Source organism: Camelina sativa, chromosome 16, assembly GCF_030686135.1.
Source record: "Camelina sativa cultivar CO46 ecotype springtype chromosome 16, ASM3068613v1".
Taxonomy (NCBI): Eukaryota; Viridiplantae; Streptophyta; class Magnoliopsida; order Brassicales; family Brassicaceae; genus Camelina; species Camelina sativa.
The window spans coordinates 9,259,810-9,272,068 of record NC_141895.1 but is presented as its reverse complement, the minus strand read 5'-3'; the positions used below and the strand labels follow the sequence as shown (position 1 = coordinate 9,272,068).

Here is a 12,259-nt window from a genome sequence, read left to right as displayed (position 1 = left end):
AAAGTAGAAAGAATAACTTTTCATCCCATTCCTCTCGTATTGGTTAGGAGGAACATTTTCATCTAAAAAATAGTAACTCCTCTATTTCACAAAGAGGGTCATTTTGACATTTTTTCTTTTTACAAAAAGAATGTCATTTTATTTTTTCAATGCAGTTTTTAATACTAAATCTCATTTTTCTCCCTACTATTTCAGCTTATTAATTAGAAAGATAATTTTTTTAGTGTATTTATAAAGGCTAAAATAGAAATTTATATAATTTTCTTAATTTGTTTGCATTGTGTCAAAATGACACTCTTTATGAAACAAAAAGACTACTATTTATTCATCTACTACATGGACCCGACTAAAAAGTTAGATGAATCTGAATTTAGTGTAAAAGGTGCATTTTGTGATGAATTCTTGTGAAAATTAGATCCATCTCTCTTTTATTTTCATCCAATTGCACCCAAAGATTGAAAGAATTTCCTTAATAGAAACCAGCGGTGGAAGAAGTCGTGGTTGTTGCATTGATAGTAGCAATGGAAACACAACATAGACAATGTTGGTATGGCTAGAAAGAGTTTGATCTTAGGATGTTGGACGCCATGATAGAGGTGGTTATAGTGGAGCTTATGACGAAATGTGTAAAGAAGACACCATAAAATTAAAATCTTGCACCAATGTTTTATGGCAAAGCTTTCAAAATGAGTGACTTTGGAAGGAAATAGATAAGATGGGTATATATGTAAAATCTGTCAAGGAGAGATATTTGTATCGTAACACATGGTCATTTTGATCTATTTAGGCACATATCGGCAAGGTTTGACGAATGGTTATTTCAACATGAAAGACTTAAAAGGTTTGGTCTCAACGAGGCTTGAACCCGCAACCTTCGGCTCATAAGACCAATGCTCTAACCGATTGAGCTATAAGACGAGATGCTTCTTTTTTTGTATTTTAAACTTCTTGTATGCATCAACGTTGGCAATGAATATCCAACATAAATAGTGTGATCCTGCAAGAAAGAGTGTGATCTGGTGATGGTGGACGCCATGAAGTGGTTACAATGATTTCTGGCAAAAGTTCCAAAATGAGTGAAATTAGAGGAAAATAGAAAAATGGGTATATTAATAAAATCCATCAAAGAGAGAGAGAGAAATTGTTATAAAATTTGGTCCCGGCGGGGCTCGAACCCGCGACCTTCGGCTCATAAGACCAATGCTCTAACCAACTGAGCTAAGGGATCAGATGTCTCATTCCTCACATTTTAAATTTCTTGTACACATCAATGATGGGAATGAATATAAAATATAGATAGTGTGATCTGACGAGAAAATGTGTGATCTGATAATGGTTGTCACCATAAAAGAGGTGCTTATAGTGGAGCTTATGATAGAACGTGTAATGGAGACACCGGAAAATCCTACACAAAATGACCAGGAAAAACTTCCAAAATGAGTGAAATTAGAGGAAAATATATAAAATGGTTATATTTGTAAATTAGAGAGATTGAAAGAGAGAATATTATTTATTCATCTACTACATGGACCCTACTAAAAAGTTAGATGAATATGAATTTAGTGTAAAATGTGCATTTTGAGTTGAATTCTCGTGAAAATTAGATCCATCTCTCTTTTATTGTCATCCAATTGCACCCAAAGATAGAGAATTTCCTTAAGAGAAACCAGTGGTGGAAGAAGTCGTGGTTTTTGCATTGATAGTAGCAATGAATACACAACATAGACAATGCTGGTATGACTAGAAAGAGTGTGATCTTAGGATGTTGGACGCCATGATAGAGGTGATTATAGTAGAGCTTATGACGAAATGTGTAAAGGAGACACCATAAAATTAAAATCTTGCACCAATGTGTTATGGCAAAGCTTTCAAAATGAGTGACTTTGGAAGGAAATATATAAGATGAGTATATATGTAAAATCTGTCAAAGAGAGATATTTGTATCGTAACACATGGTCATTTTGATATATTTAGGCACATATCGGTAAAGTTTGACGAATGGTTATTTCAACATGAAATACTTAAAAAGTTTGGTCTCAACAAGGCTTGAACCTGCAACCTTCGGCCCATAAGACCAATGCTCTAACCTATTGAGCTACATGACAATTGCTTAATTTTTGTATTTTAATTTTCTAGTATGCATCAACGTTGGCAATGAATACCCAACATAAATACAGTAAAACCTCTATAAATTAATAATGTTGGGACCTTAAAATTTTATTAATTTATAGTGATATTAATTTATTTATAAATTAATAATAATTATTTTATACAGTATAAATATATTTGTAATTTTTTAAAGTTTTTTAAAATAATGAATTGAGAAAATTTTAGCAAAATAAAATTAGTATTTCAGATGCTGTAAATTTTATGTTTTTGGAAATGAATTCATAATATCTAAAAAACATTATTGACAAGAAATTAAAGATACTATAGACAAATTCACTTATACATATGACTTTCATATATTCAAATTTGAGAATTTGTTATAAATACCCATTTTGAGATACTCCTTTTCAAAAATACCCATTTTGAACAATTTCATTTTTACCCTCTTTTACACAATTACAATATGTTAAATTAATTCTCAGAATTTTTTTTAGGTTTGGGTTTTCAATTTTATGTTTAGGGTATAGTTTTTAAGAGGTAGAGTTTAGTATTTAGAGTTTAGGTTTAGAATTTAATCATTTTATATATTAAAAAGGGATATTTTTGAAAATACACACCATAAAATGACATTTTTGAAAAATGACATACAAAAAGGGATATGCACAATTTTCAAACTATCAAGATGGTGCATATCTAGAAACTGAAAACTTTTAAAATGTTTAGTTATTTTTATGATGTAGTGTGATCCGACAAGAAATAGTGTGATCTGGTGATGGTGGACGCCATAAAAGAAGTGGTTACAATGACTTATGGCAATACTTCCAAAATGAGTGAAATTAGAGGAAAATAGATAAATTGGGTATATTAATAGAATCCTTCAAAGAGAGAGAGAAATTGGTATCAAAATATGGTCCCGGCGAGGCTCGAACCCGCGACCTTCGGCTCATAAGACCAACGCTCTAACCAACTGAGCTACGGGACCAGATGTCTCATGAATCAGATTTTAAATTTCTTGTACACATCAATGATAGCAATGGATATACAACATATATAGTGTGATCCTGCAAGAGAGAGTGTGATGTGATGATGGTTGACGCCATAGAGGAAGTGCTTATAGTGTAGCTTTTAACAAAACGTGTAATATAGACATCGAAAGATCGATCTTACACAAAATGACTGGGCAAAATTTCCAAAATGAGTAAAATTAAAAGAAAATATATAAAATAGTTATATTTGTAAATTAGGGAGGTTGATACCGTAACCCATAGTCATTTTGATCTCTTTAAGCACACATGGGCAAGACTTAGTTAACTTAAAAACTTTGTCTCAGGCTCGAACCAGCGGCTCATAAGACCAGCTGAGTTACAAGACCAGATGTTTTATCTTGTATATTTGAAAATTTCTTTTACGTCCTAAAGAAAAACAAGATAAATGAATTTTTATACTACTTTAGAGGACACCGTCAATCTAGTGGATAAACTTGATCGTATTGGTCAACACTTGGTGAATGGATTATTTTGGTTAGTGAGCTAATTTGCTTTCAATGGTTGCCATGTGAATTTAGTAGAGTAGAGTAGAGTCTGAAGAGCTCATGCAATAATACTGTACACACCAATATATTATTTTGATATAGGAGCTCCAAATACAAACCATGTTTCCATGTACAAACAATCCTCTATGGTCTACTCATCTCAATTCAAAACCAGTAAAAAATAACACAAAATTCAAAAGAACAAGTTCAAAGAATAGCTCATAATCATGATGCGCATTGAAAGCTTACGCAGATTGATCTTGCTCTGTGATCTTGAAACTGGAGTACTCATGTCAGTGTCAGTTTATCTCCATACTCCCCTCTCGCGTTCTAGGACGCCTTCGGTCCTGAAAGAAACATAATCCTTGTTATAACCAACACCTATTATGGTGTATGTTAGGATAAATCACCTGTTACAACACAAACCTCTCTTGGAATGGGATATTCTTCAGACTCAATGATAAGATGCAGGGACTGAATTGTAAAAGAGAAATTCACACGTGTGAGGAGGGCTAAATCTATCTGGGATCATGTGCAACAAACTTCACACGTGAGAGATGAGACAAGTTGCTTAGGAGGCTAAGAAGAACCTAGAAGATGATTAAGCTATATAAATAAAGAGGGGAAGCTTATTAGGAAGAGAAGGATATGATGAATGTTGTGAGGGGTTAGCCGACATGAGGCTGCTTGGGAAGAGAGGAACCCGAGGGATGTGAGCGAGGGTTGCCGATCTTATCTTTCACTTTGTTCTTCATTTCTATCTTGTAATCTGAGAGTTATTGAACCTTTTGAGTTTGCATTTACATGTTAATGGAGGTTTAATGGAGTTTCCCTAAGTTTAAGCTTTTGTTCATGGAGTTTACTAGTTAGAAGCTTAACACTCAAGCATACGTACAACTTGGCTCATTTTCGGCCGCTTGTCCGAATCTGGATCAACGCATCTTAGAGCCGTCAAAAGGGCTCGTTTTAAGGATCTTGTAGGCGGCTTAACCTCTATGTTTGGATCCACTACTTCTTCTGATCGCCTTGTTCCAACCATCATTTTCAACCAGTCCACTAGGTTTACCTACAATACTCTGGTGTTGGTTCGCTCTAAAACTCATTAAACTAAATGAAAATAGTTTGTTACCTCATGAGCAGGACGGCCATAATCCACAGGGTCTCTTCCTGTGATTGATTCTAAGAGAACAACACCGAAGCTGTAGACATCACTCTTCTCATTTAACAGCCCTGTGTTTGCATATTCAGGAGCAACGTACCTATAAAACGTCCACAAAAAGCATTTAGCGTTGATACTTAAAAGACTTCTTGATTGATTGCTTTTAATGTTTATAAGTCTCTCACCCAAATGTTCCCATCACTCGAGTTGTCACATGACTTTTCCCAGCGCCAAGCAACTTGGCAAGGCCAAAATCTGAAACCTTTGCATTGAACTCGTCGTTGATCAGTATGTTGCTTGACTTGATGTCTCTATGCACTACCTTTGGCTCTATAGCTTCATGTAAATATGCAAGACTATACAGAGAATCATTGATCAGTATACTAGAAGAAGAAATTTCAAAACAGATTAAACGATTGATCTTTCTTGCTTACGCTTTCGATGTGCCTATGAGAACCTTCATCCTAGCTTCCCAAGTTAGGTATCCCTGCTGTCTCATTCCTCCGTGAAGCCATTGTTCTAAGTTTCCATTGTTCACGTACTCATAAACCAATATCCTAATAACAATCTCCACTGGTCTTAGTAAGTAAACTCACATATTTGGCTTCTTTCCCCTAGGCTAAACAAATATTCACCTACCTGTGTGTGCCTTCAATGCAGTAACCAAGAAGCCGGACCAAGTTCTTGTGCCGCACATGACCAATAGCATCAACCTCGACTCGAAACTCCTTTTCAGCTTGTCCCCTACAAAACTAATCAATCAAACTAAACCCAAAACGAAAAAAATGTTAAAAAGAAATTGAAATTCTTGTAAAAATGATCACTCACAACTGGTTAAAAATCTTTTTAACTGCAACAGGAGTTCCATTGAGCAACACTCCTCTATAGACAACACCGTAACCACCTTCACCGATCACATTCTCCTTTGAGAATCTGTTAGTTGCTATATCAAGATCTCTTAGTGTAAACCAGTGTCCCCAGCCAAGGTGAGACTCAGGCAAACCAGACAATGGAGATGGAGTTGCAACGTTATACAATGATGAAGAAGCCGAGACTTCTTCAGCCGACTCAGAATGTTTATCTATGATCTCTAAATGATGAAACGAGCCTGACCGGCCACTACTACTTCTCTTCTTCCCCATATCCAAATGAACCATTACTTTCTCTGCGTCTTTGTTATTTTTGTCCTGAATTGTGAGAAGAATGCCTTCACCAGGAGCAAAGTTACTTGCTGAGACATGCTCAACTCTCACTTCTCTGATTTCCTTGGAGACCGTAGGAGTTTGGATGACGGGAAGACCGGTTTTGGATCTTCTTGATTTCTTTTTCGAAGTGAGACAAAACGAAAGAACCGAGAGGATGGTTATGATGAGTAAAGCAACAGCTATCCCAATTACTTCCCAAACCTTAAGTCCAAAGACAGAGCTCTCTCTAGATAGCTGGCTTTTCAAGTCACCTCCCATATTTTTCCTAACCTTTACATAAATTTCCAAAATCTTGTTGAGATAAACAGAGTCCAAGTTTGTGTTTGTGGTCCATTGTTTATCCACATTTGAAATTTACTCACAGAGGGACAACATATTCCCAGGAAAACACACAAAAGGACAAAACAGAAGTAGCTAAACTCAATTACATATTAAAGAACACGAGCAATAATGTTGGTCTTAATTATATATAAACAGACAATACAGTCAGAGTAAGTACTAGAGCAGATAAGAATTTAATGTTTAATTACATGATCTTGATATTTCAGATCTTATAAGAATTAACACCCATTTACTAATCTTGAAGGAGAAAGAATTCCATATCCTAGAACCAAAGGCATAATCCAAATTTGAGAAAAGAAAGAAAACACTTAAAAAAATCAGGAGAAAAACGGTAAAGAAGAAAATCCAAGAAGCAAGAAATAAAGGAAATGAACAGCTCAGACAAAGAGACAAGACCTTTCTTTGGCCCTCTTCTGAAGGCAAGTGTCAATGTGGAAGGAGGATAACGAAAGGACTGTGGAGATCTAAGCTTGTAAGGAGCTGTCATGTAACTACAACAACTACACTAAAACTGTAAACATATCCAAATAAACGACACCAGAAGAGGAGAAAATAAAACAAAGAAAAGATTTTAAAAATAGGAGAAACTTGAAATGTGGGGAGTGAGAGATCTGGTGGAAGGTAATAAGAGAAGAAGAGGAGATGGAGGTATCAAGTGGTAGGTAGTGAAAGTTCTTTAATGTTTTTATTTGTTTTTCTTTAAATTTTTATGGTGAGAGACAATAGGGAGAGAGATGTTTTGCCTTGCGTTGCAATTACATTTCACAGAACATCATGGGAATGTGTAAGGTCCAATCTGCATGTGAGGGTGATGAATGATGAATATGATGATGTTTTTAGTTACCGGAATTAAGTAACTGTCATGTTTATTGCATTACATGGCAAAAAAAAAAAAAAACATAACAGCAGAATAAAGTGTAGTGAATGATTAGTAAACACGAGCTTTAAATAGGGAAATTACAATAGTATGAATTATAAGGACTAAGGTAATTGCAAAAAAAACAAAAAAAAAAGACCGAGCTCGGTGTTTGGAATCATGTGACATGTGTGACATGTGAGTTTGCGCCATTAAAGAATCTACCAAAGACTGCATCAACTAACCCACACATGCATGGCTCATATGAAAAACTGAGAAGTGGACTATCCACCTGCCACATGACTACTAAAGCTAACGCGGTATCCGTATTCAGTTGATGTGTTATTTTTTTAACTATTTGTTTTTAGTTTTTATATAGACTTCATATAAAACGTGGAAAGTTTATATATTATTTATTTAAGTCGCAAATGTTAATGTTCTCAACAAAAGCACCGTCAGAATCTGATATAAGTACGAGTCAAAGTATAGTTTTTTTTCTTAATACAACTGTAATTGTCTGATTGTCTAATTAAAAGTCGTATCCCGTTTGGTTATAATAGTTATCAATTTGACGAGAACTTGTGTTTTTTTTTTTCTTTTCAAATTCCTGTTTTGCATCTAAATGATTAGTAGTCATAGTTTTCTTGTTCTTGAATCATACTTTTAGTAATCTGTATTTTTTTGTTTTGCAAAACTGAATTTGCAAAATTGAAGTCTCATATCTTTGTCGATTTATTTGACTTGTGGCTAATTTATACTAATTCATGTTTTACTTTTTTTCGGCAGGAATGGAAAACAAGTATCCTAAGCGGCTTATGGAAGATGGAAGTGAGCCACAAGTTGGACAGATAAATAACTCATGCCGAATGTCTATTTTGAACAAAATCAAGAGCGCATTACCAGAGGAGTATGAGATTGTGAAGGGTGATCCGGTTTTCGCAAGTATTTTTGCATTGTATGAGAATGGTCTTGGGTACTCAGCTCGGTTGATACACAACATCATGTGTAGGCAGTTGGTGACTAAGCGAAGACATGAGCTGTGGTTTGTGTTTGGTAAGAAGCCGCTTAGATTCTCGATGCAAGAATTCCATGCAGTTACTGGGCTAAAGTTCAATGATGATTTTAGTGGTGATTTAGAGGAATGGACTGATGATAATGGGTTTTGGAGTAAATTGTTGAAGAGAGGTGGTATCATTACCATTCAAAGTTTGATGAAGACCCACCTTGAAGCAGCTCCATCGTGGAGAGAAAAAGAAGATAATATCCGGTTTGTGTATGTTTGTGTAATTGCTGGGCTGGTAGTGGCTAAGGATGAGAAGAAAGCTATACCACATTCATACATCAAGCTAGTCATGGATCTTGAGAAAGTTAGGAGTTATCCTTGGGGTCTTGTAGCTTTTGACCATTTAGTTAGCTCTATAATGGAAGCAAGAAAGAAACTGAAGAACCCCATAAGTTACATCCTCAATGGTTTCTCATACGCTCTTCAAGTTTGGGTTATGGAAGCCATTCCTGTCATTGGACAACTTATGGGAGAGAAAATTGACAAAAAGGTTACACTTGGTCGATGCTCTAATTGGAAAGGTGCTGCAAAAGTATCATATGATGAGCTCCTCCTTGTAGATAAATCAATTGGAAATAAGGTTAGTTGACTATGTTTTTTTTGTATATATTCGAATATGTTGAATTTTTTTACTAATTGATAAACGAACATGAATGTATGTTGAATTGATTTTTTTGTTTTTGTTTTCGCAGGATGTTGTTCATGCATACATTTCCTCCACCGGAAACTTTGATGTATTTGAGTCCATTGAATATTTGAAGAGTGATGAAATTGAAGATTGTGAAGTGGACAACTTGGATGCTTTGATCAGATCTGGCTATGATTTTGGAGATCATATTTGGGAGAGTGTCGAAGGATATGGTGTGGAAGATGATAATATTGAGGATGTTGAAGAACAATCTCAGACTGTTGGAGGGGACAATGAAGTTTCGGTTGGTTTGGAGAGTGGTGAGAAGCAAGCTAATACCCCAGAAGTGTCTAGCTTGAAGAAGAGGAAGAAGAAGCAAGTTGATCATGGAGCAGAGACACGCAAAAGGATGGTGTTATCTCAGCGAGCATCAACTTCACATTGTTCTTGTGGAGATGACATGAAGCGGTTCTTTAAGGAGTTGATTGACTCTTCTTTCAAGAGCTTCACAGAGACCTTTGGGGAACGATTGCAAACATTGGAGAAAGATGTATCAGATATCAAGGCCTTGATATCCAGACCAGCAAAAGTGGATCCTAGTCCAGCAGAAGTGAATCCTAGTCCATCACAAGTGAAGCCCAAAACTTCGGTACGTAAGAAATAGCTCAATGCCTTGTTCGATCATGTTATATTGTAATCTTATGTGTGGTCTTTCCCTTTTGTTGTATCCTTGTTTGTATGTGTATGTTGTAAACACAAAATAATACTTTTTAACTTATGTGTTGTAAACTTTAACCAAAGCCTTTCATAATTTTTTTTTTGACAGGTTGAACTGTTTAAATTAGATAATCTGTTTACTGTGCCTCTTGAGATAGACCTTAATGTAGATACACAAGACCACCTAAAGAACACAATAGGACACTTATCTCAAAAGTCTGTTGTAATCGGATTTGATCCTACACTGAGTCCCCGAGATGCGGGTAAAGATGAACCGTATGCGGTGTTGAATTTCGTTGCTGATGATGTATGGAATGCTTTTGAAGAGTGGAGTAGGCATCTCGAATACGTGATTCATACATTTTTATATACATGTTATGATTTATCAATTTTTTTTGTAACCTTACAATTGTTTTACGTTTACAAAAACATTCAACTGGTCCAACTTTACTTGATCGAGAATTGTTTGACCGAGTCATGATGGGCCACAAATGGCTTGGAAACGAGGTACGTGTCAATCTTTTTAAATATCATATATTATATTCTTTAAGTTAGACAAACCTGATTTTAAGTTGGAGAAACCTGAGTCTTTAAATATTTTCAGGAAATGGATGCAATGATTTATATATTTCGGAAGCATACATCTTTAGGCCGCCTAAAGTTGGATCGTGTTAGTTTCATGAATTGTCAGTTTAGCGTGCACGTCAAAAGCGACTACAATAAGTTTAGATCGGCAGGACGAACCCACGTTTGGAATAAAATTTTGTTAGGCTATGCCAAAGGTGAATTGCCATCTCATGGAAAGACAGGAAAAAGTTGGGATGTAGATTTGGACAGAATTTATGCACCGGTCTTCATTAACGGTAGTCATTGGATCTCAGTTTGCATTAACTTCATCCTAAGAACAATTGAAGTCTTCGATTGTAATCAATACCACAACAGAAGACACGTTGAGTCACTCGCCAATGTCATCCCTCGTCTTGTGAAGGAGATTCACAAAAAGATTGATGGGAAACCTCCCTTGTTGAGTCAATACGAGATCATCGAGGTCCCTATGCCACCTAAATTAAATCGGTCAAATTGTGATTGTGGAGTTTATGCCCTAAAGTATATCGAGTGTCACATGCGTAATCTACCTTTTGATTTGATTGATGATGAAAACATCAAGTTTGCTCGTTTGAAGTTGGCAGTCGATCTTTGGAAGCAGCAAAGGATCATGTGCTAGTGGATGAAATGAAAACATATGTGCCTCCAGTGTCTGCTTTTGAGTTTGTAGACCTTTGCTAATTTTTAAGTGTCGTTACACTTTTATTTTTCATTAGTTGCCACATTTTTTTTTATTGATATTCTAATGTATTTATAATTTGCTGAATCACAATGTAGAGACTCATGTCTTTTGAAATTTCTTGATGGTGTTATCTTTGAAACAAACAAACAACACAAAGGATCTTAAACAGTTCAGAAATTCACTGATGGTGAAGTCTGGAGAAGTCTGCTGAAGTCTGTAGACAAGTCTGGAGAAGTTTGTAGACAAATCTGGTGATCTCTGTAGACAAGTCTGGTGAAGTCTGTAGACAAGTTTGTAGAAGTCTGTAGACAAGTCTGGTGAAGTCTGCAGACAAGTCTAGTGAAGTCTGGAGAAATTTGTAGACAAATCTGGTGAAGTCTGCAGACAAGTCTGGTGAAGTCTGTAGACAAGTCTCGTGAAGTCTGGTGAAGTCTGCAGACAAATCTGGTGAGTCATTCGCACATGTCATCCCTCGTCTTGTGAAGGAGATTCACAAAAAGATTGATGGGAAAGCTCTGTTGTTTTGACTACAATCCAGACAATTATTTCCTTTTTCTAAATTTTTCTGTTCTCATTTTTGATTTTATATACTCGAGCAATCACTCTCCTTTGCAACCATTAGCTCTTGCCTCATGATCTCAATCATATTCTTTTCCACCTTTTCTACCATCTCCCACACCATCTCCCACACCATCTCCTTCACCATCTCCTTACTGGATATGCAATATTTAAATCGTGTATTTCTAATGAATTTTTATCTTCATACTGGATATGCACAAAAAAATGAAGAAATAAGCTCTAAAATCAAACTAATATTGTTAATAAAACATGAAGAAAATCGAAGAAGAAAAAAATAGAAGTGATCAACATAAACAACGTTTTTGATTGTCTTTGCGTGATTATGAAGTAACACTAACTACCTGAAAACAAAAAGAGTACCGTAAATATAAATGAAATCCACTAAAAATTCAAGAACAAGAATCTTAAGTTGATGCACAAACCATTGTTATATGACGATATCACATGTCGTTCTGTTATGCCCTTCTTTGCCACAGAGCCTACACTTATGTCTCTTTGACCCTTGTGAGTTTTGTGATGATTTTATCTTGTCTTCATCGGATTCATATCTTCTTTTTCTGCGCCTTCCAGGATGTCTTCTTGTTTCAGGTGGTCAAACTTTTGCATCTTCAACATGTTGTGGGACTCGCCATTCTTCTTTAGGAACACCTATTGGATTAATAGTTTCCTCATATTGCGATCTCCATGCGGTAGTGGTATACACAACATCAGCATAAGGATATAGATCCTTGCCTATATCAAAAGCTCCTATTATAACATGTTTACAAGGGAGTTTTCTTATG

At 35.7% G+C, this 12,259-nt stretch overlaps 2 protein-coding genes and 2 non-coding genes across 6 annotated transcripts; 1 reads left to right on the top strand and 3 right to left on the bottom strand.

The window, feature by feature from the left end:
• Positions 1 to 1,154: 1,154 nt before the first annotated feature.
• On the bottom strand, positions 1,155 to 1,228 carry TRNAI-UAU (transfer RNA isoleucine (anticodon UAU)). The gene has a single exon. It is a non-coding gene; the product is annotated as a tRNA-Ile (tRNA).
• Positions 1,229 to 3,017: 1,789 nt separating this feature from the next.
• Positions 3,018 to 3,091, bottom strand: TRNAI-UAU (transfer RNA isoleucine (anticodon UAU)). The gene has a single exon. It is a non-coding gene; the product is annotated as a tRNA-Ile (tRNA).
• Positions 3,092 to 3,701: 610 nt separating this feature from the next.
• LOC104759009 (putative receptor-like protein kinase At2g42960) lies at positions 3,702 to 7,265 on the bottom strand. Of its 3 annotated transcripts, none has more exons than XM_087492470.1 (7): positions 6,743 to 7,265; positions 5,628 to 6,274; positions 5,439 to 5,543; positions 5,234 to 5,356; positions 4,985 to 5,155; positions 4,770 to 4,899; positions 3,702 to 3,987 (listed from the first exon to the last, which is right to left on the bottom strand). In XM_087492470.1, exons 2-7 carry the CDS (start codon positions 6,260 to 6,262, stop codon positions 3,940 to 3,942), a joined length of 1,212 nt encoding a protein of 403 aa, XP_087348596.1. In that variant the 5' UTR covers positions 6,263 to 6,274; positions 6,743 to 7,265; the 3' UTR covers positions 3,702 to 3,939. The 3 variants fall into 3 exon arrangements, with proteins under 3 accessions (XP_087348596.1, XP_087348594.1, XP_087348595.1); XM_087492468.1 differs by lacking the exon at positions 3,702 to 3,987 and adding an exon at positions 4,417 to 4,706; XM_087492469.1 differs by lacking the exon at positions 3,702 to 3,987 and adding an exon at positions 4,417 to 4,706 and having other exon boundaries at positions 5,628 to 6,608; positions 6,743 to 7,065.
• Positions 7,266 to 8,344: 1,079 nt separating this feature from the next.
• On the top strand, positions 8,345 to 10,835 carry LOC147925357 (uncharacterized). Its single transcript, XM_087492583.1, has 5 exons — positions 8,345 to 8,845; positions 8,958 to 9,542; positions 9,720 to 9,966; positions 10,041 to 10,117; positions 10,215 to 10,835. The coding sequence occupies exons 1-5, from the start codon at positions 8,414 to 8,416 to the stop codon at positions 10,833 to 10,835; spliced, it is 1,962 nt and encodes a 653-aa protein (XP_087348709.1). The 5' UTR covers positions 8,345 to 8,413.
• Positions 10,836 to 12,259: the final 1,424 nt, after the last annotated feature.

Excerpts from the sequence above, each read along its gene's own strand:
- LOC104759009 (XM_087492468.1), bottom strand. The coding sequence starts at position 6,262 with ATGGGAGGTGACTTGAAAAGCCAGCTATCTAGAGAGAGCTCTGTCTTT. Across the intron at positions 5,544-5,627 it reads AAAAAGATTTTTAACCAGTT|GGGACAAGCTGAAAAGGAGT; the intron begins GTGAGTGATCAT and ends TTAGTTTTGTAG. Across the intron at positions 5,357-5,438 it reads TGCATTGAAGGCACACACAG|GATATTGGTTTATGAGTACG; the intron begins GTAGGTGAATAT and ends GATTGTTATTAG.
- LOC147925357 (XM_087492583.1), top strand. The coding sequence starts at position 8,414 with ATGAAGACCCACCTTGAAGCAGCTCCATCGTGGAGAGAAAAAGAAGAT. Across the intron at positions 8,846-8,957 it reads ATAAATCAATTGGAAATAAG|GATGTTGTTCATGCATACAT; the intron begins GTTAGTTGACTA and ends TTGTTTTCGCAG. Across the intron at positions 10,118-10,214 it reads ACAAATGGCTTGGAAACGAG|GAAATGGATGCAATGATTTA; the intron begins GTACGTGTCAAT and ends AAATATTTTCAG.